General features: G+C 47.1%; 1 protein-coding gene and 1 long non-coding RNA gene across 2 annotated transcripts in view; one reads left to right on the forward strand and one right to left on the reverse strand.

The window, feature by feature from the left end:
- The window catches only part of LOC135056053 (uncharacterized), a 32,165-nt gene extending 9,820 nt beyond the window's left edge, over positions 1-22,345 (reverse strand). Inside the window, exons 1-2 of the long non-coding RNA XR_010243871.1 lie at positions 22,170-22,345; positions 571-706 (exon numbers count right to left, since the gene is read on the reverse strand). This is a non-coding gene — a long non-coding RNA (uncharacterized LOC135056053). The remainder of the gene's footprint in view (positions 1-570; positions 707-22,169) is intronic.
- The window catches only part of FAM20A (FAM20A golgi associated secretory pathway pseudokinase), a 165,773-nt gene extending 139,931 nt beyond the window's left edge, over positions 1-25,842 (forward strand). The window contains exons 8-11 of the mRNA XM_063960775.1: positions 407-516; positions 22,283-22,364; positions 24,733-24,792; positions 25,118-25,842. Coding sequence (XP_063816845.1) covers positions 407-516; positions 22,283-22,364; positions 24,733-24,792; positions 25,118-25,376 — 511 coding nt within the window. The 3' untranslated portion in view covers positions 25,377-25,842. The remainder of the gene's footprint in view (positions 1-406; positions 517-22,282; positions 22,365-24,732; positions 24,793-25,117) is intronic.
- The last annotated feature ends 766 nt before the right edge of the window (positions 25,843-26,608 follow it).

A 26,608-nucleotide genomic window follows, 5' to 3' on the forward strand; every position in this document is an offset into this window, starting at 1 on the left:
GTCAGTAAATCTGCGACACCAGACGCAGACACTGACTTCGGCACTCCCACAAAACGGAGGCAACATCCCTCTGTTTTGGGGAATGGACACAGTCACGACCCCAAACGTCCTCAGCCTGTCATCCAGGCTGAGGCTTAGGGGGCACTGTGTGCGAGGGTGCAGGACCAGTGCTGCACCATCAGACTTGTAACACTAATCATCAGGTTAGCGTACAAGTCTGGATTAGGCCCTCTGTCACCATAGATTATTAGCCTACGCAGGTGTGCCAAGTTCTTTCTGCGGAAAGAAAAGGTATGAATGGAAGAGAAAAGTGCTGAGATTCTATTTCTGACTGTTGTAGGCTGAATATATTCCTCTTTCTTCTGAGTACTTTAGGATCTAAAAGTGAATTATTCTTGTTTGTTAGGTGGGAAAAAAATCCATTTTACTGCAACTCTATAAAACAGTTGCACCCATACAGCAAACCACAGAGGCTTCTCAATATGATGGATCTGGCCATATTTGACTTCCTTACAGGTAACTTATTGTATGTAGTGACCAGAGAGGTATATAAAAGAGAAATAGGCTTACCGGAACATAGATATTGGAAATAAAGCTGTGATCGTGGAGAAAGGATACACAACAGTTTCCTGACTAGTTCAGGTGAAGGCCACTGTAGTCAGTCTCTTTTGGGGTGATTCAATGAAACCTGATGCCAGATGTCTTTCTGGAATGACAAATTGAGATCAGCAACACCGTTACATACCCCTCACGTCCTATAGAGGTGCACAGGAACAATAGCAATGTTGAGTACCGTACCGTATATAGCGGACATGTGCATATCTGAATATCGCAGCCTGTTTATGTCTGAAATGGCTGTTAATATAAAATAATACCTTACATGCAGATTTACAGAAAAACAGGATCCTTTTCTTTGCACTGTAGGGCTTCCTGTAGGATGTTAGAACTTTAAACAATCCAGGTATTTTATATTCCTCCCTTTTATACTCCAATACTGCTGAGAACTGTGTAATTCTACAAACCAAGGAGTAGATGTATGAAGCAGTGAAAAGAATAGAGAAGGGAGCCAGTGGAGAAGTTGCCCAAGGCAACTAATCATCTGCTATGTATACATTTATAGAATGCACTTGATATATGTTACTTCAAAACTGATTGGGTGCCATGGGCAACTTCTCCACTGGCTCACTTCTCCACTCTTTTCACTGTTTCATACATCGGTATCCGGACTCCAGGTCGACAACAAAAAGGTCGACACACCTTAGGTCGACGCCAATTGGTCGACACACCTTAGGTCGACATGGACAAAAGGTCGACGTGAACACGGTCGACATGCGTTTTTCACAATTTTTTTCTTTTTTGGAACCTTTTCATACTTAACGATCCACGTGGACTACGATTGGAACGGTAATCTGTGCCAAGCGGAGCGGAGCGAAGGCACCATGCCCGAAGCATGGCGAGCGAAGCGAGCCATGCGAGGGGACGCGGTGCACTAATTGGGGTTCCCGGTCACTCTACGAAGAAAACAACACCAAAAAAACATAAAAAACTCATGTCGACCTTTTTCCATGTCGACCTTGTTCCTGTCGACATTTTGTCCATGTTGACCTAAGGTGTGTCGACCAATTGGCGTCGACCTAAGGTGTGTCGACCTTTTTGTTGTCGACCTGGAGTCCCAGACCCCATACATCTACCCCCAAGCCCCACAGGACAGAACTGAACAAAACTAAAACAAAAAGAGAAATAGCTTCTATCCTCAAATAGAACATTTGAATTAGGTAAACTTTTAACAGGAGAACAAGAACATCATTTAGTGGGTAGTCAGTGTCCTCCAAAGCATTCACAAAAGTAAATCATTCCATTATCTTTTTTGGAGGGGGGAAATGTGCACTGAATCAAACATCTTTCTACCAGACACTGCTCCTCAGCCGAAGCTCTGTGTGTTCTGCTCACGAGGTATACACCAAGCTGGTAGAATGTCCTTTTATATTGTATGGGTCAGATTTACACACCCAATTATAAATCTGGCGAATTAAAGATGTGATACACCTGGCTACAGTTTATGTTGATGCATGCCAGCCTCTTTTGTAGGCATCTTAGAGGGCCAGAAACATTCAGTTTTTCTAAGCTCTTGTGTCCTTTCGACAAAAGCCCTAACAACATCCAATAAGTGAAGAGATCTATCTTTCTCATACATCCTAGAGAATGCTGGGGATGCTTCAAGAACCATGTGGTATAGACGGGATCCGCAGGAGACATGGGCACTTTAAGACTTTGAATGGGTGTGAACTGGCTCCTCCCTCTATGCCCCTCCTCCAGACTCCAGTTTAGATTCTGTGCCCAGTGAGACTGGTCACACACAGGGGAGCTCTACTGAGTTTCTCTGAAAAGACTTTATGTTAGGTTTATTATTTTCAGGGAGCACTGCTGGCAACAGTCTCCCTGCATCATAGGACTGAGGGGAGAGAAGCAGACCTACTTCTGTGAGTTTCAAGGCTCTGCTTCTTAGGCTACTGGACACCATTAGCTCCAGAGGGTCTGATCGCTAGGTACGCCTAGATGCTCGTTCCCGGAGCTGCGCCGTCACCCCCCTTGCAGAGCCAAAAGTCAGAAGACAGGTGAGTAGAAGAAGATCAGAAGACTTCAGTGACGGCTTTGAGGTACCGCACAGCGGCCGCGCTGTGCGCCATGCTCCCACACACACAGGCACTGTCGGGTGCAGGGTGCGCGGAGAGGGGGGGGGGGGCGCCCTGGGCAGCATATAAATCCTCAACACAGACTGGCAATAGAACATATAAGTGCCTAGGCAATATGTTTAACCCCCGCCAGTATAAATATATGTAAGTAATAGTGGGGCTGAAGCGCGCCATTAAGGGGGCTTTCCCCTCACAGTTCATTTCAGCGCCATTTTCTCCTCACAGAGACGCTGGTCCTTCCAAAGCACTGCTGTACAGATCAGAGTGAAAAACGAGGGGGGGCACAGTTGTTTGGTGCAATATAAGTTAAAAAGAAAAGCACACTATATCATGAGCGCTGTGGAAATGAGCTGGTAAACTCCTTCTATGTTTCCATGACAGAATGTACTGGGGTCTATCCCTTATAGCCAGTGTAATGTCGGTGGGTGTTTGGTACACGTGTGTCGGCATATCTGAGGCTGAGTGCTCTGCCACAAAGGGAATGACTATGTCGGCACTGTGGACTCCTAATGGTACTTGGTACATGTAAATAAATGTCAACATGTCAGAAGAGGTATATTTTTCCCAAGAGAAAACTATATGGGAGACACAGAAGTGAGGGGTGACCCTGTCGGCACCAACAATATCTGACTGGGTGGATATTGACATGATAATGTGATGAATATCAGAAAGAGCTATGCCTATTTGTATATGTATGTATAGTAAGGTTACATAGGTCTGTGGTACGATCACAGACGTGATAATATTTATGGAGGGAGTCATATTCATAGAATAGATTTCTCTCAGACCCCTCAGGATCGCAAAAATGTTATTTTGCCCAGTTACTACTCCCTGAGATCGACTCGAATGTCGACCATAATGTTTCCTGATCAGATCCACAAAATCGGCATTCAGTACCTGTTCATACACATTAGAACGTATTAACGTCACTAGGGACCTTGCTGTTCCTGACAAAAGGATATATATATATACGTATTAGATATATATATAGATATATATATAGATATATGTGTATAGGTGCATTTTGAAGGTGTATATATATATATATATATATATATATATATATATAGCAGCAGTCCAAATCAGCCGGCACTCCGTGCTTCCAACCAACTGGTCCCGGTGCCCAGTGCAATAATCCACATATACCTCCAAGATAGTACGGCACTCGCAGGGACTCGTTTCACCAAACCTTTAATAACGGTGTTTACACGGTCAACATGTTTCGAGGCTGACGCCCATTCATCAGGACACACCAACAAATACACATACATTGAACATTTAAATACCTGCTACCAAGAACATCACCCCACCGCGCTGATCGGCCACAGCTGCCTCCACTGAACGACCGCGGGCACCTCATTTCCGGATCCCCGCCGGCGGAAGTTGCATAGCAACCTCCAGCTTGCGTTCCAGCACCGAGGAACCAGCCACTGTGTCATCCAGTGGCGCTGCACATGGACGGAGCTGGGGGGAAATAAAATAACATACACATATAAAACAGTTACCGATTAACCTATTTTAACAGCAGCATCCATCACAAGCACAAGTTAAAGAAACTAAACAACATAAGGTATCCCTCACATCAAATTTACCCAGGGTGCAGAGCATCACATATACACCTATGTTTCCATTGTATACATAACGTCAGATCACTGTTATCAAGCAGCCCGCTGATTACTCTAGGTCCCATTACATCAGGCTATTCCAATTAATCTTTTCGTTTAATCCGTTGGGGGCAGTAGTCCCCAACCATGTGATCCATCGGGCTTCCATTACAATTAAAGATTTAACCCTATCACCTCCACGAGGAGAATCCGGAATATGATCAATTATGAAATATTTCAAATCTGACAAAGAGTGACCCGTCATTCTAAAATTTGTTGGTGTGTCCTGATGAAGGGGCGTCAGCCTCGAAACATGTTGACAGTGTAAACACCGTTATTAAAGGTTTGGTGAAACGAGTCCCTGCGAGTGCTGTGCTATCTTGGAGGTATATATATATATATATATATATATATATAATGAATGCTGAGGTAAAGTTATTCCTTCTCATGGATAGAATAAAGTGAGAGTCACCCCCTGTTCTGCATGGAGCCCTGTCACAAAGGATCGTATACAGGAAGATATGTGATACTCTAATTATGTGTCCGCATGTACGTTGATTATACTTGCATTACATGCGCATGGGGGAGTAGTTGTATGCAGGGTACTCTTGGGTTCGCGGGCCACTTCCATGGCGGTCTCGACTAGGAGGGCGTTGTGGATTCACTAATGGAATGCTGAGGCTGACTCCGAGAAGAACTGGAGTATCTTCCCTATGAAGGTGAAACCTGGTTTGGGGATGGCTTTGTTAAGTTGATCTCGGCAGATACCGCTGGTAAGTCTACCTTCTTGACCTATGTTCCCTCACAATGGTTGGTGACGCATTTTTGTAGGATGCAGTCATTTCGACCGAATGGATACGGTTTTCCCTTTCTTTGCAGGTAGAGAAAGGTGAAAAGGTAAGAGGTCAGCGGCCTTTTCAAGTTCGCAGAAGCAGAAATCATCCTCTGTTTCTACCACATCCACCGCATGTCGCTGGGTCTATCTTGCGGGAGCCCACACCGGTGGGACCACGTCTAATACTCTTCAGTCAGCCCTGGAATGGACATGGATCAGTGAGTTTAAGAATAGAGTCCCAAGGGGGACATACTGGAGTTTCCAGACGATTCTCCTCACTGATTTTTCAGATAGACCTTACCGATTCTCCTCTGGACGGGGAGGTAGAATGCGACACCATACAAGAGTTGGGTCAGGATCAGGTCATTGTCCTGCTGTCCCGGTCACACTCAAAAAAAAAAAAAAAAGCTGTTATTCAAGCTTTTTCGTGCTTCTGAGGCCGGACGGCTCGGTCAGAACAATCCCCCCAAAAATGTCTACTTAAGAAGTTGAACTACAAGATGGAATCTCTCAGGGCAGGGATCTCCAATCTGTAAAAGGAGAAAGAGGGTCTAAGTATGGTTTCTTCCACATTAGGCTTACCTGGGTTTGCTATTCAGGATTGTCATTGCCAATTCACCGGAGTGATGGCGGTATGATGGTTTTCCTTCAATAGTAAGAGTCATTATTATTATGTACTGGGACGCTCTCCTGAGTATGGCGAGGTCAAGAAACAAGTGGTGCAAAACGTTGTTTTCTCCCTGACAATTCTTCAACAAAGTGGTTGGCTCCTGAACTTGCCAGAATCACTGTTGATCCCAACGATGCGGTTGTCGGCGTTGGGAATAATGTTAGATACAGAACTGTTGAGAGTTTGTTTCTTCCAGTGGAAAGAGCTCTGAGGATCCAGAGTCGGATCAGATTGCAACAGTGTCAATCCATCAATACGTTCCGTTGATGAAAAAGATGGTTGCGGCTTACGAGGCCATTCAGTGAGCAGGTTAAATGCTAGAGTGGTTTTAGCGGGACCAGTTGGACATGTGGTCCGGGTCTCACCTGCACATGCACTGGGAAATAATCCTATCTTCCAGGACCAGAATCTCTCTCCTGTGGTGGCTGCACAGTTCTCACCTCCTAGAGGGACGAAGGTTCGGGATCCAGGATTGGATCCTGGTGTCCATGGATGCAAGTCTCCAAGGCTGGGGAGCAGTAATTCAGGGGGAAGAATTTCCAGGGAAAATGGTCAAGCCAGGAAGCTTGTCGGCAATAAACTTTCTGGAATTAAGGGCTATTTACAACGGCCTTCTGCAAGCGGAACATCTTCTTTGCGATCTGCCCGTCTTAATTCAGTGTGGCGTACGTAAACCGCCAGGGCGGAACGAAGAGCAGAGCGGTAATGGCAGAAGCCACAAAAGTTTTCCGCTGGGCGGAAAGACATGTAAGCGCTCTGTCAGCGGTCTTCATTCCAGATGTAGACAACTGGGAAGCAGACTTCCTCAGCAGACACGGTCTCCATCCAGGAGAGTGGGGTCTTCATCAAGAGGTCTTTGCAGAAGTGACAAGTCGTTGGGGAATTCCTCAAATAGACATGATGGCGTCTCGCCTCAACAAGAAACTTCCGAGATATTGTTCCAGGTCGAGGGACCCTCAAGCAATAGCAGTGGACGCCCTAGTGACACCGTGGGTGTTTCAGTCAGTATATGTGTTCCCTCCGATTCCACTCATTCCAAAAGTGATAAAGATCATAAGAAGAACAAGGGTTCAGGCAATCCTCATTGTTCCAGACTGGCCAAGGAGGGCTTGGTATCCAGATCTTCAGGAATTGCTCATAGGAGATCCCTGGCCTCTTCCTCTACAAGAAGATCTGTTACAGCAGGGGCCGTGCGTGTAACAAGACTTACCGCGGCTTCGTTTGACGGCTTGGAGGTTGAGCGCAGGATCCTAGCCCGAAGGAGTATTCCCAGTGAAGTAATTCCCACACTGCTTCAGGCTAGAAAAAAGGTAATGGCGAAACATTATCACCGTGTCTTGGTGTGAATCCAAAGAGGCTCCTACGGAAAAATTTCAGCTAGGCCGTTTTCTCCATTTTCTGCAAGCAGGGGTGGATGCAGGACTAAAGTTAGGCTCAATTAAAGTACAAATTTCGGCCTTGTCAATTTTCTTTCAAAAAGAATTGGCTTCCCTTCCTGAAGGTCAGACTTTCGTGAAAGTCGGGCTGCACATCCAACCTCCCTTTGAGCCCCCGGTGGCACCATGGGATCTTAACACGGTGTTGCGGTTCCTGCAATCTCATTGGTTTGAACCTTTTACGTAAGGTAGAGTTGAAATTCGTCACTTGGAAAGTGATCATGCCGTTGGCCTTGGCCTCTGCAAGGCAGGTGTCTGAATTGGCGGCTTTGTCTCACAAGAGCCCCTATTTGATCTTCCCTGAAGATAGAGCGGAGTTGAGAACTCGTCAGCAATTTCTGCCTAAAGTGGTGTCATTGTTTCACATGAACAACCTATTGTGGTGCCAGTGGCTACTGACGCCTTTGAGGAATCGAAGTCTCTAGATGTGGTCAGAGCTTTGAAAATTTATGTAGCCAGAACGGCTCAGATTAGGACAATGGAGGCTCTGTTGTCCTGTATGATCTCAACGAGTCTGCTTCCAAGCAGACTATTGCACGCTGGATCTGTAATACGATTCAGCAAGCTCATTCTACGGCTGGATTGCCGTTACCGAAAACGGTGAATGCCCATTCTACCAGAAAGGTGAGCTCATCCTGGGCGGCTGCACGAGGGGTCTCGGCATTACGGCTTTGCCGAGCAATTACTTGGTCGGGTTCAAACACCTTTGAGAAGTTTTACAAGTTTGATACCCTGGCTGTTGAGGACCTCTTGTTGGGTCAATCGGTGCTGCAGAGTCATCCGCACTCTCCCGCCGTTCTTGAGCTTTGGTATAAACCCCATGGTTCTTGAAGCATCCCCAGCATTCTCTAGGACGTATGAGAAAATAGGATTTTAATACCTACCGGTAAATCCTTTTCTCTTAGTCCGTAGAGGATGCTGGGCACCCGTCCCAGTGCGTACTGTATCTGCAGTTATTGGGTATGTTTACACACATGGTGTGTTGCGTTTAAGTCAGCCTGTTGCTGACGATATTCATGCCATGGCATGCGTTATGCTGTTATTGGTTGTGTTTACACACACAGGTTGTATTACGCTTTATGTCAGCGTATTGCTGCATATTCTTCATGCCGTCGGCTGGTGTTCTATTGAATGCCACATTCTGCGGCATACTGGAGATGTAAGCTGGTAAAATGCTCACCGTGGTTTATCAATAAATTCTTTCCTCGAAATGTCCGTCTCCCTGGACACAGTTACTTAAACTGGAGTCTGGAGGAGGGGCATAGAGGGAGGAGCCAGTTCACACCCATTCAAAGTCTTAAAGTGCCCATGTCTCCTGCGGATCCCAACTATACCCCATGGTTCTTGAAGCATCCCCAGCATCCTCTACGGACTAAGAGAAAAGGATTTACCGGTAGGTATTAAAATCCTATTTTCTCCATAGATGAATTTATTACCTAGCGTTAAGAGAAACTTAGAAACCATCTGTCACGCTGGAGGGCTGGGTTCGGCTGGGGGTGGCAGGAGTGGCTGGAGCAGACTTGGAGGCAGTGTTTTGGAAGCTAGCTGGTCCATATCCTACTTATGGAGTAGTATAGATAATGAGAAGGGATAGGAGTCCCTGGATATGGATAGAAAGATCAAAATAACTCTAGAGTAGTCACGTGGAGACGGCCCGAAGGCATGATCTGGCCACCAGGAATAACAGATAACTGTTGGAGTTCAACGGCAGCAACTGGTAAATGTAGATAATATGTAGAAGAAATGGGTGCAGATGCACTATACAATCATTACTATAAATTACAGTATATAATATACTAAGAGGTTGTTAGCATATAATTGGCCAATGATACGGGCTTGCTCACCGCGTCGAGGTCACCTCTATCGAGCAAGTCCCTAACACTTTTGGGGTTCACACTGGGACGCAGGATAATATGTAGAGCCAGAACTGTGGAATCAGCTGAACTGCAAAAGAAGGCAATGGGCTAGAGTTGACGTGGCAATCAAAATGGAACCGGGGGGAAAAAAATGTATTGGAGACGATTTGGCAACCGGAGTGGAACGGGTGAATCCATAGTAACTGGGAAGACAGCACTAGGTAGTAACTTCTGTAGAAGCGACATTGCACTGACAAAAAGCGAACTCAAAAAGCGAAAATAGGAAGCACTCTTATAGAATTGCTGTAACCTGATTGGCAAGTGAAGTCAGATGACACTTTGGACCATTCTGAGTGGAGAAGCTTGAGTCAGATGATCCATTCCAACATGGCAGCACCAGGGCCTGTGTACCGTCGAAAATACCGGTGCGCAGAATAGCGGCCAGACGCACCATGGGGAGCGATGCACAGAAACCACAGAAGGGGACCCCAGCACCAGCCGAGATAGACAGGAGCAGTAGGTAACCTGATTTAGGACTGGAGTGTTACACCATCTTAGAAAGAAAAGATGGTGGCACTGACCATTCCGACAGCTGCAGTTGTTATTATCCCCCCCCCGCCCCCCATCTGCATTGCAGAGACAACTCTGTCCCTGGAATACATATACGTTTTACCGGCAGACAGGATGCCGGCTGTCAGTATACTGACAGTGGCATCCCGTCTGCTGGAATCCTGGCAGCAAGTCCGCACTTCGGGCACACTATTCCCACTCAGTTGGTGGCATGGACCCACCAACCAAGTGGGAATATCCGGAGTTGGTCGGGATTCCCGGGCATCGGTATCTCACCGGCTGTTGGGATTCTGGCGTTGGTCTCCTGAATGCAGGTATCCCGACAGCCGGTATTTTAACTTCATCCTCTTTCCCTGGCTGCACAGCTACCGGGCTCACGTGAGATCTCGCGAGACTTGCAAGATCTTGCGCATGCCGAGTCAGCTGGGCGGGAGGAGAGATGGAGTGCATCAGCACTAGGCTGATTCGCTGTGGGGGGTCTAGTAGGGGTCGTTCCTCCCACTTCGACAAACGAGATGTTTATACATCTCTTCTCTACTGCTTCCTGCTTCACCTTGTTAAAAAGGTCTGTGTAATCTAGCCCATCCTGCATAACCAGGAGTCTTGTTGCACCAACTAACATACAAGTGGCTATTAAATAAATCAAGACTGATGCCATAATTTCCGTTTAATTATATTAAGTTAATTTTACCTCCGTTTCCCTTCTATGTGTTCCTATTCTGTTTTAACACACCGCTGCATTCTTATTATTCCATTGGTCAAAGCCATGCTGTAGCTCATTATCTGTCAGCTGTCTCAACACCTTCGCCTTGTTCTTCTTTACCTCAGTAATTGATGCAAAATGGGTTCCCTTTAGTACAGGGGAAAGAAAGAAGTTACACGGTGCTAGGTCTGACGAGTATGGAGGATGTTTTAGCACTATAATCAGTTTCTTAATCAAAAACTGCTTCACAGTTGAGCCGGCACATTGTCCTGATGGAGGATGAGATTATTTTCCACAGCTCTGACCTCTTTCTTCTGATTCTTTCCCGCAAAGTTTCTAGAACATTTTTGTAGTAATGTTTATTCACTGTTGCACCTTCTAGTACCCATTCTTCCAAAATAACACCTTTGATTTCAAAGGAAACATTTAACATGGCTTTAAATTTGAATTTGCTTTGACATGCTGTCTTCATTCTTGGTGATAATGGCGTTTTCCAGTGCATGGCCTGGTGTTTTGCCTCAGGATCGTACTGGAAGATCCATGTTTCATCACAGGTAATAACTTTTTCTCTTACGTCCTAGAGGATGCTGGGGTCCACATTAGTACCATGGGGTATAGACAAGTCCACCAGGAGCCATTGGCACTTTAAGAGTGTGAGAGTGTGGGCTGGCTCCTCCATCTATGCCCCCACTACCAGACTCAGTTTAGAAAATGTGCCCGGAGGAGCCGGTCACAGCTAGGGGAGCTCTCCAGAGTTTCTCTAGTAAAATTTATGTTAGAGTTTATTATTTTACAGGGAGGCTGCTGGCAACAGTCTCCCTGCTTCGTGGGACTAAGGTGGGGAGTAGTGTCCGCCCTGCGGGGTCTGAGCCACTATCTCTGCTGACAGGACACTGAGCTCCTGAGGGGATAGATCGTTCCCCACCACAGAGGATCGCCCACCCCAACAGCATGCCGCCACCCCCTTACAGAGCTGAAGATCAGTGGCGAGTGAGTCACCGACCCCCCTAGCAAGTGGGGGGCCGGTGTGAAGATGGCAGCATCAGGGTAGGAGCGCAGTATAACTGCGCTCCGGAGGCTCAGCGGTACATAGTGCGGCGCTGTGGGGGCGCTCTGAGCCAGCGCCTATGCCCTACACTGGTCACACAGCCTGCCGACGCGGAATCCAGGAGAAGTGTGGAGACTCTACCCTACACAGGTCAGGTTCTCTTTGGGGAAGCGTTAGATGCGTGGATCGCTACGGCTGGTAAGTCACCCTTTCTTCCCTCAGCTACACCTGCTCCGAAGAAACCCTTTTCTTCAGTTACATCACAGCCCTTTCGGTCTACTAAGCCCAGAAAGGCCAAGCCGTCCAACACCTTCTTTCGGGGAGGTCGGCCCAAGTTCAAGAAACCTGCGGCTGCAGGTTCCCAGGAACAGAAACCTGCTTCAGGTACACCAAAGTCCTCCGCATGACGGTGGACTGCACGCCCCGGAGGTGGGGCCGGTGGGAGCGAGACTCAGACATTTCAGTTATGTCTGGGTGCACTGCTGACCGCAGAGTGAGTGATATAAAGTGGGCGTTTCTGGGTGTCAACTGACCGTTTTCAGGGAGTGTTTTAAAAAAACGCAGGCGTGCCAGGAAAAACGCAGGCGTGGCTGGGTGAACGCAGGGCGTGTTCGTAACGTCAAAACAGGAACTGAATAGTCTGAAGTGATCGCAAGCGCTGAGTAGGTATTGAGCTACTCTAAAACTGCACAAAAAAACTTTGCCGCTGCTCTGCGACCCTTTCGTTCGCACTTCTGCTAAGCTGAAATACACTCCCAGAGGGAGGCAGCATAGCGTTTGCACGGCTGCTAAAAACAGCTAGCGAGCGAACAACTCGGAATGACCACCTAAATCTTTTGTGCTACTCAAACACATGTGCATGTGACATACAATCTGCCCATTAAGCTTCTGTTAGCATACAGAAAGATTCAGTGGGCGCAATGTTCACTGTAACTAAAAATGTTAACACGTTGCTCTACTTTTGAACACAAGGGAAAAGCACTACTTCTTTGCACGCTGTGTGACAGCAAACTATCTGTGTGAGAGGGGGGAATCTTGCAAAACCCTTTTGGGATAGTCCTAGTTCAGTGTCCCCCCCCCCCCCCACTCCTTTTTAACATACACAGTATGGTGTATTTTTACAAGTACAGTCTCGTTATTTAATAGCCACACCTTAGTCTTCCAGACCCCATGAGAATTATTTGCTGAAACGGGCTATCTGGATTTGTGCGTAGTCTCTACTACACTGTCAAAGAACCTCTTTTTCATAAGTTTTATGATTTCACCTGCTGCACCCATAAAAGCCAGTCCTGCAAAACTCTGATTATTAAAAAGACCCTGGGGTAAATTTACTAAGATGGGAGTTCTATTTAAGATGGGATGTTGCCCATAGCAACCAATCAGATTCTACTTCTCATTTATCTAGCACCTTCTAGAAGATAATACCTGGAATCTGATTGGTTGCTATGGGCAACATCCCGTCTTAAATAGAACTCCCATCTTAGTAAATTTACCCCCCTGAGTTAATAAGTCCTGTCTTAAGATATCATGATGCCATTACTTACATTTTGAAAATGTCCCTGTATAATGACCATCTTGGCCAGTCTGGAGCTACTAACAGCACTTGGATCCCTTCCCATTTTAGATTTTTTTGGGATGCTCGGAAGCATCACCACGGGTGGGAACAGGTTAATCAATTGAAAATTCTCTGGAACTGTTATAGGATTAACAAGTATTGCTTGTGGACTTCTTGTCCTTGTACAGAAATGCTCAACCTTGTGGTTGCACGATCATAATATTATGTTGACATTTGGCCGACCACATCTCTCCACAAGCGGTTAGAAACTGTCCAAGGTGAGGAACCACTTTCCATGGTACAGGATCTGCCTACTGAGGTAATCAGCTTACCAGTTACCACCCTTGCAATGAACATGGCCAATATTGCCGTTACACTTTTTGATGTTTGTTATGCTGACTGAACTAAAGCCATGTGGGCTTTCCCTGTACCTGCAACAAAGGGGAAACTAAAACAGAACATTTGCAATTGCTTTTAGTTTTAGAACATCTATTGGAAGCTTAACATTTACCCTGAAAACAGTAATGTAGGATAAATGGTCAAATTCCATATGGCAAAGGGACAGCTCTTATGGTATTTGCCATCTCTAAGCCCCGAGTGTAGGATATCGACAATTACTTGTCTTGGTAAAGTAATTGTATGACACGCACCTTATTGAGAAAGGTTTGTGTGAAATGACCTTGCAAGGAACAATGTAAATATTGAATATGGAGTCTATTTTCCCTAAAACTATCAAATAGAAAAGAACTGGCATCAGTCTGTGTAAAAAGGGCATTTGCTAGTAGAACTTGGTAATCCAACTGTGGGATACTATTGTCAGTGCTTTCTCCTGGAAGTGTGCCTGAAACAAAATCTGAGACAGTGGGATGATCATCACCCATATGGATTTCAAGAAAGTAGCCATGGCTGCAATACATATTGTGAACACGTATGAAAATGATGAGATTGAACTGGTGACCTTCCCAAATTGTAACATGCAAGTAAGTGTCCATGAATTTCAATGACTGCATCCTTATCCTGCATATCTGACCAGAGTTTTGAGTTTCTTGAGATTCAAAATGAACCAAAAAAAAACTGGCACTGGGATAATCCACCTACAGTGAGTAAGGCGTGAATGGCTAGTTGCACAGTCTTAAACTTTACCTGTTTTTAGGGTGATGGATAGTTAAAAGTAGAGATGTGCAGCGGGCATTTTTCGTGTTTTGGTTTTGGATTCGGGTTGGCGGCCCTGTTTTGGATTCGGACGCGTTTTGGCAAAACCACCCTTTCGGGTTTTTGGATTCGGATGTGTTTTGGATTCGGGTGATTTAAAAAAAAACCTCAAAAACAGCTAAAATCATAGACTTTGGGGGTAATTTTGATCTTATAGTATTATTAACCTCAATAACAATAATTTCCACTCATTTCCAGTCTATTCTGAACACCTCACACCTCACTATATTATGTTTAGTCCTAAAATTTGCACAGAGGTCGCTGGATGACTAAGCTAAGCGACACAAGTGGGCGGCACAAACACCTGGCCCATCTAGGAGTGGCACTGCAGTGTCAGACAGGATGGTACTTAAAAAAATAGTCCCCAAACAGCACATGATGCAAAGAAAAAAAAAAGAGGTGCACCAAGGTCGCTGGATGGCGGTCGCTGGATGGCTAAGCTAAGCGACACAAACACCTGGCCCATCTAGAATTAGACTCCAGTATCATGTGAATTCTAAGGCAATATCACTGGAATTATTCGTTATAATCAATGGAATTATTGGTCCAAATCACTGGAAGAAAATTACAAAATCACTAGAATTAATAGCCAGTATCATAGGAATTATTCCTTCTAATCAATGGTATTATTGGTCCAAATCACTGGAAGAAAATGACAATCACTAGAATTAAAAGCCAGTATCACAGGAATTATTCGTTCTAATCAATGGTATTATTGGTCCAAATCACTGGAAGAAAATGACAAAATCACTGGAATTAAATGGCAGTAATGTCGGGAATTATATCAAATGGCAGTACCACTGGACATAAACGGAAGTGTCAGACAGGATGGCACTTTTAAAAAAATAGTCCCCAAACAGCACATGATGCAAAGAAAAAGAGAAAAAGAGGTGCACTGACACTGAGCACTGACCAGTGATTCTGAGCACTGATGATACTACTGAGCAGTGATACCGAGCACTGATGATACTACTGAGCAGTGATACTGAGAACTGACACTGAGCACTGACCAGTGATACTGAGCACTGATGATACTACTGAGCAGTGATACTGAGCACTAATGATAATACTGAACAGTGATACTGAGAACTGACACCGAGCAGCACAAGAAAGACACTGAGCACTGACCAGTGATACTGAGCACTGATGATACTACTGAGCAGTGATACTGAGCACTGATGATACTACTGAGAACTGACACTGAGCAGCACAAGACACTGTACTAGTATTAGTATTAGTGAGCAGCACAAAAGCACTCTGGAATTGTCACCCCCCCAGATACCACTGTGACTGGAATGATGATGACCGATGCACAGTCACAGGACATTACTACCACAGCACCCTACAGCAGCAAGATGCAGCACAAGACACTGTACTACTATTACTGAGCAGCACGATGCAGCACAAGACAATGAGCACTGATACTGAGCACTGAGACTGAGAACTGACACTGAGAGAACGTAGCCACGTCCTCTCTGTACTCTCTATAATGCCCGAGTGAAAATGGCGGTGACGCGCGGCTCTTTATATGGAATCCGAATCCCGCGAGAAGCCGACAGCGGGATGATGACGTTTTGCCTCGTTCGGGTTTTCCGAGTCAGGCGGGAATAACCGAGCCGGGCTCGGAACTGTGTTTGACACGTGGAGTTCGGTAGGGTTCGGTTCTCGGCGAACTAAACCCGCTCATCTCTAGTTAAAAGAGACTGGTTATAGTTCTGTGGAGATTAATCCCTGATTCATAACTCCCCAGGAATCTGTAACAAAATTGAATTACTGATCCTGATAGATTAGCAGAAGAGCTCCCACCTAATGCTGGGTACACACTGGATGATATATCATCCGTTCGATCGCATCTTACCTTGCTTGCTCCAGGAAGTGTGGCCTCATCCTCGCCATCTTCCCAGTGATATTCAGGAAGATGGCGCATGCGCACTACAGAGCATAGTACCAAAGTCTATGCTTCCACTGTGCAGTGCCATCTTCCAGAAGATGTGACTGGGAAGATGGCACCGCAGAGGAGGGACCGCACTAACAAGCCCAGGTAATGCTCCCCCCTCTCTGTATCTCGCCAGTGTCTCTAGGTCTCTAGGTAGTAATTTACATTGATTCATTTATACTCTGGATAAATGTCCCAGATGAGAAGTTTTACGTTTTCCTACATAACATTTTTGTGAAAAGATTTCAGAAAAGCGGCATCCTGCTGTATATCGTTGTTATATGAAAAGACAAAAATAAGAATTTACTTACCGATAATTCTATTTCTCATAGTCCGTAGTGGATGCTGGGGACTCCGTCAGGACCATGGGGAATAGCGGCTCCGCAGGAGACAGGGCACAAAAAGTAAGCTTTTAGGATCACATGGTGTGTACTGGCTCCTCCCCCTATGACCCTCCTCCAAGCCTCAGTTAGGTACTGTGCCCGGACGAGCGTACACAATAAGGAAGGATCTTGAATCCCGGGTAAGACTCATACCAGCCACACCAATCACACCGTACAACTTGTGATTTGAACCCAGTTAACAGTATGATAACAACGAAGAAGCCTCTGAAAAGATGGCTCACAACAATAATAACCCGATTTTTGTAACAATAACTATGTACAAGTATTGCAGACAATCCGCACTTGGGATGGGCGCCCAGCATCCACTACGGACTATGAGAAATAGAATTATCGGTAAGTAAATTCTTATTTTCTCTAACGTCCTAGTGGATGCTGGGGACTCCGTCAGGACCATGGGGATTATACCAAAGCTCCCAAAACGGGCGGGAGAGTGCGGATGACTCTGCAGCACCGAATGAGAGAACTCCAGGTCCTCCTTAGCCAGAGTATCAAATTTGTAAAATTTTACAAACGTGTTCTCCCCTGACCACGTAGCTGCTCGGCAAAGTTGTAATGCCGAGACCCCTCGGGCAGCCGCCCAAGATGATCCCACCTTCCTTGTGGAGTGGGCATTTACAGATTTAGGCTGTGGCAGGCCTGCCACAGAATGTGCAAGTTGGATTGTGCTACAGATCCAATGAGCAATCGTCTGCTTAGACGCAGGAGCACCCATCTTGTTGGGTGCATACAGGATAAACAGCGAGTCAGATTTTCTGACTCCAGCCGTCCTTGAAATATATATTTTCAATGCTCTGACAACGTCCAGCAACTTGGAGTCCTCCACGTCGCTAGTAGCCGCAGGCACCACAATAGGCTGGTTCAAGTGAAAAGCCGAAACCACCTTAGGCAGAAACTGAGGACGCGTCCGCAGTTCTGCCCTGTCCGAATGGAAAATCAGATATGGGCTTTTGTACGATAAAGCCGCCAACTCTGATACTCTCCTGGCTGAAGCCAGGGCCAGTAGCATGGTTACTTTCCATGTAAGATACTTCAAATCTACCGATTTGAGCGGCTCAAACCAATGGGATTTGAGAAAATCCAAAACTACGTTGAGATCCCACGGTGCCACTGGAGGCACAATCGGGGGCTGTATATGTAGTACACCTTTGACAAAGGTTTGTACTTCAGGCACTGAAGCCAATTCTTTCTGGAAGAAAATCGATAAGGCCGAAATTTGAACCTTAATAGACCCCAATTTGAGGCCCATAGACAATCCTGCCTGCAGGAAATGTAGGAATCGACCCAATTGAAATTCCTCCGTTGGGGCCTTCTTGGCCTCACACCACGCAACATATTTTCTCCAAATGCGGTGATAATGTTGTGCGGTCACTTCCTTCCTGGCTTTAATCAAGGTAGGAATAACTTCCTCTGGAATGCCCTTTTCTTTTAGAATCCGGCGTTCAACCGCCATGCCGTCAAACGCAGTCGCGGTAAGTCTTGGAACATACAAGGTCCCTGCTGAAGCAGATCCCTTCTTAACGGTAGAGGCCACGGCTCTTCCGTGAGCATCTCTTGAAGTTCCGGGTACCAAGTCCTTCTCGGCCAATCCGGAGCCACGAGTATTGTTCTTACTCCCCGTAGCCGTATAATTCTCAGTACCTTTGGTATGAGAGGCAGAGGAGGAAACACATACACGGACTGGTACACCCACGGTGTTACCAGAGCGTCCACAGCTATTGCCTGAGGGTCTCTTGACCTGGCGCAATATCTGTCCAGTTTCTTGTTGAGGCGGGACGCCATCATGTCCACCTTTGGTTTTTCCCAACGGTTCACAATCATGTGGAAGACTTCTGGATGAAGTCCCCACTCTCCCGGGTGGAGGTCGTGTCTGCTGAGGAAGTCTGCTTCCCAGTTGTCCACTCCCGGAATGAACACTGCTGACAGTGCTATGACATGATTTTCCGCCCAGCGAAGAATCCTTGCAGCTTCTGTCATTGCTCTTCTGCTTCTCGTGCCGCCCTGTCTGTTTACGTGGGCGACTGCCGTGATGTTGTCCGACTGGATCAACACCGGCTGACCCTGAAGCAGCGGTTTTGCCAGGCTTAGAGCATTGTAAATCGCTCTTAGCTCCAGTATATTTATGTGAAGAGACGTCTCCAGGTTCGACCACACGCCCTGGAAGTTTCTTCCCTGTGTGACTGCTCCCCAGCCTCGTAGGCTGGCATCCGTAGTCACCAGGACCCAGTCCTGTATGCCGAATCTGCGGCCCTCTAACAGATGGGCACTCTGCAACCACCACAGAAGAGACACCCTTGTTCTTGGTGACAGTGTTATCCGCTGATGCATGTGCAGATGCGATCCGGACCATTTGTCCAGCAGATCCCACTGAAATATTTGTGCGTGGAATCTGCCGAATGGAATTGCTTCGTAAGAAGCCACCATCTTTCCCAGGACTCTTGTGCATTGATGTACTGACACATTTCCTGGTTTTAGGAGGTTCCTGACAAGTTCGGATAACTCCCTTGCTTTCTCCTCCGGGAGAAACACCTTTTTCTGAATAGTGTCCAGAATCATTCCCAGGAACAGCAGACGTGTCGTCGGGGTCAATTGAGATTTTGGAAGATTCAGAATCCACCCGTGTTGTTGAAGCACTACTTGGGTTAGTGCTACTCCGACTTCCAGCTGTTCTCTGGACCTTGCCCTTATCAGGAGATCGTCCAAGTAAGGGATAATTAATACGCCTTTTCTTCGTAGAAGAACCATCATTTCGGCCATTACCTTGGTAAAGACCCGAGGTGTAGTGGACAAACCAAACGGCAGCGTTTGAAACTGATAATGACAGTTTTGTATCACGAACCTGAGATACCCTTGGTGTGAAGGGTAAATTGGGACATGCAGATAAGCATCTTTTATGTCCAGGGACACCATGAAGTCCCCTTCTTCCAGATTCGCTATCACTGCTCTGAGTGACTCCATCTTGAACTTGAATTTCTGTATGTACAGGTTCAAGGATTTCAGATTTAGAATAGGTCTTACCGAACCGTCCGGCTTCGGTACCACAAATAGTGTGGAATAATACCCCTTTCCCTGTTGTAGGAGGGGTACCTTGACTATCACCTGCTGAGAATACAGCTTGTGAATGGCTTCCAATACCGTCGCCCTTTCTGAGGGAGACGTTGGTAAAGCAGACTTTAGGAACCGGCGAGGGGGAGACTTTTCGAATTCCAACTTGTAACCCTGAGATACTACCTGCAGGATCCAAGGGTCCACCTGTGAGCGCGCCCACTGTGTGCTGAAAATCTTTAGTCGACCCCCCACCGCCCCTGAGTCCGCTTGCACAGCCCCAGCGTCATGCTGAGGGCTTTGTAGAAGCCGGGGAGGGCTTCTGTTCGTGGGAAGTAGTTGCTTGCTGCACCCTCTTACCCCTTCCTTTGCCTCTGGGCAAATATGACTGTCCTTTTGCCCGCTTGTTCTTATAGGAACGAAAGGACTGCGGCTGAAAAGACGGTGTCTTTTTCTGTTGGGAGGTGACCTGAGGTAAAAAAGTGGATTTTCCGGCTGTTGCCGTGGCCACCAGATCCGATAGACCGACCCCAAATAATTCCTCTCCTTTATACGGCAATACTTCCATATGCCGTTTGGAATCCGCATCACCTGACTACTGTCGCGTCCATAAACTTCTTCTGGCAGATATGGACATCGCACTTACTCTCGATGCCAGAGTGCAAATATCCCTCTGAGCATCTCGCATATAAAGAAAAGCATCCTTTAATTGCTCTATAGTCAATAAAATACTGTCCCTATCCAGGGTATCAATATTTTCAGTCAGGGAATCCGACCACACCACCCCAGCACTGCACATCCAGGCTGAGGCTATTGCTGGTCGCAGTATAACACCAGTATGTGTGTATATACTCTTCAGGGTAGTTTCCAGCCTCCTATCAGCTGGATCCTTGAGGGCGGCCGTATCAGGAGACGGTAACGCCACTTGTTTTGATAAGCGTGTGAGCGCCTTATCCACCCTAGGGGGTGTTTCCCAGCGCGCCCTAACCTCTGGTGGGAAAGGGTATAATGCCAATAACTTCTTTGAAATTAGCAGTTTTCTATCGGGGTTAACCCACGCTTCATCACACACGTCATTCAATTCCTCTGATTCTGGAAAAGCTACAGGTAGTTTTTTCACACCCCACATAATACCCCCCTTTGAGGTACCTGCAGTATCAGAGATATGCAAAGCCTCCTTCATTGCCGTGATCATATAACGTGTGGCCCTATTGGAAAATACGTTTCTTTCTTCACCGTCGACACTAGATTCATCTGTGTCGGTACCTGTGTCGACTGACTGAGGTAAGGGACGTTTTACAGCCCCTGACGGTGCCTGAGACGCCTGGACAGGTACTAACTGGTTTTCCGGCCGTCTCATGTCGTCAACTGACTTTTGCAGCGTTCTAACATTATCACGTAATTCCATAATTAAAGCCATCCATTCCGGTGTCGACTCCCTAGGGGGTGACATCACCATTACCGGCAATTGCTCCGCCTCCACACCAACATCGTCCTCATACATGTCGACACACACGTACCGACACACAGCAGACACACAGGGAATGCTCTTATCGAAGACAGGACCCCACTAGCCCTTTGGGGAGACAGAGGGAGAGTTTGCCAGCACACACCAAAGCGCTATAAAAATGTATATAAACAACCCTAAAAGGTGTTGTTTCTGTTATATGCGCTTAATATATAAAAATATCGCCAAAATATGCCCCCCTTCTCTGTTTTACCCTGTTTCTGTAGTGCAGTGCAGGGGAGAGTCCTGGGAGCCTTCCTCACAGCGGAGCTGAGCAGGAAAATGGCGCTGTGTGCTGAGGAGAATAGGCCCCGCCCCCTAAAACGGCGGGCTCTTCTCCCGGAGTTTGCGATATATGGCAGGGGTTAAATACATCCATATAGCCTCAAGGGCTATATGTGATGTATTTTAGCCATAGAGAAAGGTATTATACATTGCTGCCCAGGGCGCCCCCCCCAGCGCCCTGCACCCTCAGTGACCGCTGGTGTGAAGTGTGCCGACAACAATGGCGCACAGCTGCAGTGCTGTGCGCTACCTTATGAAGACTGAAAAGTCTTCTGCCGCCTGTTTCCGGACCTCTGGACCTCTTCAACTTCGGCATCTGCAAGGGGGGTCGGCGGCACGGCTCCGGGACCGGACTCCATGGCTGGGCCTGTGTTCGATCCCTCTGGAGCTAATGGTGTCCAGTAGCCTAAGAAGCAAATCCATCCTGCACGCAGGTGAGTTCACTTCTCTCCCCTAAGTCCCTCGTAGCAGTGAGCCTGTTGCCAGCAGGACTCACTGAAAATAAGAAACCTAAAAAACTTTTTCTAAGCAGCTCTTTATGAGAGCCACCTAGATTGCACCCTGCTCGGACGGGCACAAAAACCTAACTGAGGCTTGGAGGAGGGTCATAGGGGGAGGAGCCAGTACACACCATGTGATCCTAAAAGCTTACTTTTTGTGCCCTGTCTCCTGCGGAGCCGCTATTCCCCATGGTCCTGACGGAGTCCCCAGCATCCACTAGGACGTTAGAGAAAACCTGTTAGAATTTCTACCAATGCTCATACTCGGACTTACAGGCAACACATTGGCATGTTCTATTTCTGACAGACCTACCTGTAGGATGAGACGTGGAAACCTCCATGTATAAGACATGTTAATGTTTGCTCCTCAGAGTTTGAGTGCAGGAAGTTACAGTATAATCCCCTTTTCACTCATTCACTCTCCAGGAAACATGGACCGGCATCATTATGAGATATTCACCAAGTTTGGAGATGATGGTTTTCTTCTGCACCTGGACAATGCAAGAGGGTAAAATCTCCCTTATATTAATATGCAGCTGATATCTGTATAAACAGTCAGTTCTGACATCCTCACTTCACTGTTCTTTAGAAAAATGTGGATTTAAGGATGAATTACTGTAAATGATTAGAGACAAGCAGTTTTGTGTCTATATAAATTCACAATGTGCTGTGCATTTATAAAGGACACAGATTGCAGTAACTTCTACAATCCCCATATATGATACATTAGTGAGTGCAATTATACACTGTTGGACAGAAATTATACCATTGCAGTGGGCATTCATGCGTACACAAAACATAGCAAACACAGAACAACCTCACCTGAATGAGCCTCAATATCGGCAGTACAGTGTTGACAGTTATGATGTAGACTCTGTCAGAATGTTGACATTAGGGATAGGCAGCAGGACAAGAAGGTGAAGGTAAGGCACTAGGGGGAGGTTAGTGCTAGGCTACAGGGGTGGAGGGGCTAGTCACTAGGGAGAAGTAAGGGCTAGGCTACAGGGGTGGAGGGGCTAGGCACTAGGGGGAGGTTAGTGCTAGGCTACAGGGGTGGATGGGTTAGGCACTAGGGAGAAGTAAGGGCTAGGCTACAGGGGTGGAGGGGCTAGGCACTAGGGGGAGGTTAGTGCTAGGCTACAGGGGTGGAGGGGCTAGGCACTAGGGAGAAGTTAGGGCTAGGCTACAGGGGTGGAGGGGCTAGGCACTAGGGAGAAGTTAGGGCTAGGCTACAGGGGTGGAGGGGCTAGGCACTAGGGAGAAGTAAGGGCTAGGCTACAGGGGTGGAGGGGCTAGGCACTAGGGAGAAGTAAGGGCTAGGCTACAGGGGTGGAGGGGCTAGGCACTAGGGAGAAGTAAGGGCTAGGCTACAGGGGTGGAGGGGCTAGGCACTAGGGAGAAGTTAGGGCTAGGCTACAGGGGTGGAGGGGCTAGGCACTAGGGAGAAGTTAGGGCTAGGCTACAGTGGTGGAAGGGTTAGGGTTAGGCACTAGGGAGACGTTAGGGATAGGCGACAGGGGTGGAGGGGTTAGGGTTAGGCACTAGGGAGACGTTAGGGATAGGCGACGGGTGGAGGGGTTAGGCACTAGGGAGACGTTAGGGATAGGCGACGGGGTGGAGGGGTTAGGGTTAGGTACTAGTGGGAGGTTATTGTTAGGCTACAGGGGTGGAGGGGTTAGGCACTAGAGAGAAGTTACGGCTAGGCTACAGGGGTGGAAGGGTTAGAGTTAGGCACTAGTGGGAGGTTAGGGCTAGGCTACAGGGGTGGAGGGGTTAGAGTTAGGTACTAGTGGGAGGTTAGGGCTAGGCTACAGGGGTGGAGGGGTTAGAGTTAGGTACTAGTGGGAGGTTAGGGTTAGGCTACAGGGGTGGAGGGGTTAGGCACTAGAGAGAAGTTACGGCTAGGCTACAGGGGTGGAAGGGTTAGAGTAAGGCACTAGTGGAAGGTTAGGGCTAGGCTACAGGGGTGGAGGGGTTAGAGTTAGGTACTAGTGGGAGGTTAGGGTTAGGCTACAGGGGTGGAGGGGTTAGGCACTAGAGAGAAGTTACGGCTAGGCTACAGGGGTGGAAGGGTTAGGCACTAGGGAGACGTTAGGGCTAGGCTACAGGGGTGGAGGGGATAGAGTTAGGCACTAGTGGGAGGTTAGGGCTAGGCTACAGGGGTGGAGGGGTTAGAGTTAGGTACTAGTGGGAGGTTAGGGTTAGGCTACAGGGGTGGAGGGGTTAGGCACTAGAGAGAAGTTACGGCTAGGCTACAGGGGTGGAGGGGATAGAGTTAGGCACTAGTGGGAGGTTAGGGCTAGGCTACAGGGGTGGAGGGGTTAGAGTTAGGTACTAGTGGGAGGTTAGGGTTAGGCTACAGGGGTGGAGGGGTTAGGCACTAGAGAGAAGTTACGGCTAGGCTACAGGGGTGGAAGGGTTAGGCACTAGGGAGACGTTAGGGCTAGGCTACAGGGGTGGAGGGGATAGAGTTAGGCACTAGTGGGAGGTTAGGGCTAGGCTACAGGGGTGGAAGTGTTAGGGATAGGCACTAGGGGGAGGTTAGGGCTAGGCTAGAGGGGTGGAAGGGTTAGAGTTAGGCAAGAGAGATAGGGATTAGGCTGGTATACTCACCACAACAACACTCCATCAGATGACTCCGCCAGAAGTGACAGCCACATGACCATCAGCAGCCGGAAGATGACAATGCAGCTGTCATGAGCAGGTAAGTCAATGCTGACCCACCAATGACAATATGTCAACATTCTGAAGGATCGACATAACATAGCACACCCAGCACATGATATCATGTCACTTCTGTTCTCCATCATTTGCCACCAGATGAACCGTTACATTGAGCATTTGTTTTTAAATGTTTCCATATTTACATGTCACAGGTTTGGACAACACAACCGTGATGAGATTTCCATCCTCGCTCCCCTGTACCAGTGCTGCCTGTGAGTATTACACGTTTTCTATTATATAATGTTTGGTGTGACAAGGCGGATCAGCTACTATATTACCAGAAACATGCCTGTACCACTTCTAGTTTAAAGCAATTCATAAACCATGGATAATATCTTTCCTATTGGGCTCTATTCACTGATATTCTGCTCTTAGAGATTTATAAAATCTGCGCTTTTCATTTTGTACTACGCCTGATGTAAATGAGAGCATGTCCACATACTCCATGGTAGGGGCAGGCTTTACTTACACAGACTTGTTGCTCTATTATGTGCACGTCACTGGTTGCTGTGACATTTACCTGGCTTACTGTTGTAGAGTGAGAGAGGACACATGGCAACGTCTGAACCTCCTCGCCTTGCCGGATTACCAGCTGAGTGATGTTATGAGGGAGTCTTTAAGCCGCGATCATCTGGAAACCGTTCTCACAGAGCCTCACTTAGCTGCCCTGGACAGACGTCTCCAGAAAGTCCTGCAAACGGTGACACAGTGTGTGCAGAGGTATGGTGAGGAGGCTGTGCTAATAAAGAAACAGACCATTCCGGTCAACGACGGGCAAAGGAAAACAAGTAGATAAGGGACAGTGTGAGGCCACTACAATCAACATCTGGCAATATTTACTAAGTGTTTTTAAATCAACTACAAACATTGTGCCTACAACTTTACTACCCACTTAGTAAACATGTGCCTTAAGAACTCCAGATACTCTGCATCATGTTCCAGTCATGTTTACATATACGGATGCCGACATTTTCCAGGTCAGGTCTACATCTCCAGTTTTTAGTTAATGGTGACTCTGTATTATACCTGTGTGTGATCTGGTCCTGGAGATAATCTGTGCTGGACAAGCGGACTGTGATGGGAACAGTCACCTTACCCTTCCCATGAGTTATGGGGTAATAGCGCAAAAGACGATCAGTATGAAGAGTGCTTTTCTTAGTAATGTACCATATCTGTTACTGGCAGAAAGCTGTTCTGAATTAAGGATAACACAGCTTTTCTGGACTTTTAATAAATCAAGTGCCAATTAATTTAATTTACAACAGTCTCTTTCATATAAATTGTACAGTACAGTGTCAGCACTCCAGTGTCTCAAACCAACAAGTCTTGAAGGTTTCACCGTATAATATAATTACACCTATGTATGATGAGGGAAATTCTGAAAATCTATAAAAGGCTGTGATTGTTCCTTTCTCAAATCTAAATCTTACAATCAGTTCACTGGTTAATCTATTTACCATTAGAGGTAGATTGAGCTGTACATTTATCATTGGCTTCAAATATGTTTGTATAAGAACCTGTGGCTCATCCTACCTATAATTACCCATAAGTTTAGTGCAGGAGAAATCACTCTTAGGGGCCCTACACACTCGGCGATGCGCCGCCGAGGTGCCCGGCGGCCGATACGGCCGACGAGCAACCCGGCGGCGGGGGGGCAGTGACGGGGGGAGTGAAGTTTCTTCACTCCCCCCGTCACCCGGCTGCATTGAAGTGCAGGCAAATATGGACGAGATCGTCCATATTGGCCTGCATGCACAGCCGACGGGAGATCAGCGATGAACGAGCGCGGGGCCGCGCATCGTTCATCGCTGGAGTCTCCACACTGAAAGATATGAACGAGTTCTCGTTCATTTATGAACGAGATCGTTCATATCTTTCAGAATATCGGCATGTGTGTAGGGCCTATTAGGAAACCTCCCATCCACTCCTGACCCAGAATTCATTATTGGCTCCACCCCCAGGCAGCAGCGTCTTTCTGAAGCTCCAGCTACGGGATTATTTGACCAGTCTTGTTCCCACTGCACACTA

The sequence above is a fragment of the Pseudophryne corroboree genome, chromosome 3 (assembly GCF_028390025.1).
Source record: "Pseudophryne corroboree isolate aPseCor3 chromosome 3, aPseCor3.hap2, whole genome shotgun sequence".
Lineage (NCBI taxonomy): Eukaryota > Metazoa > Chordata > Amphibia > Anura > Myobatrachidae > Pseudophryne > Pseudophryne corroboree.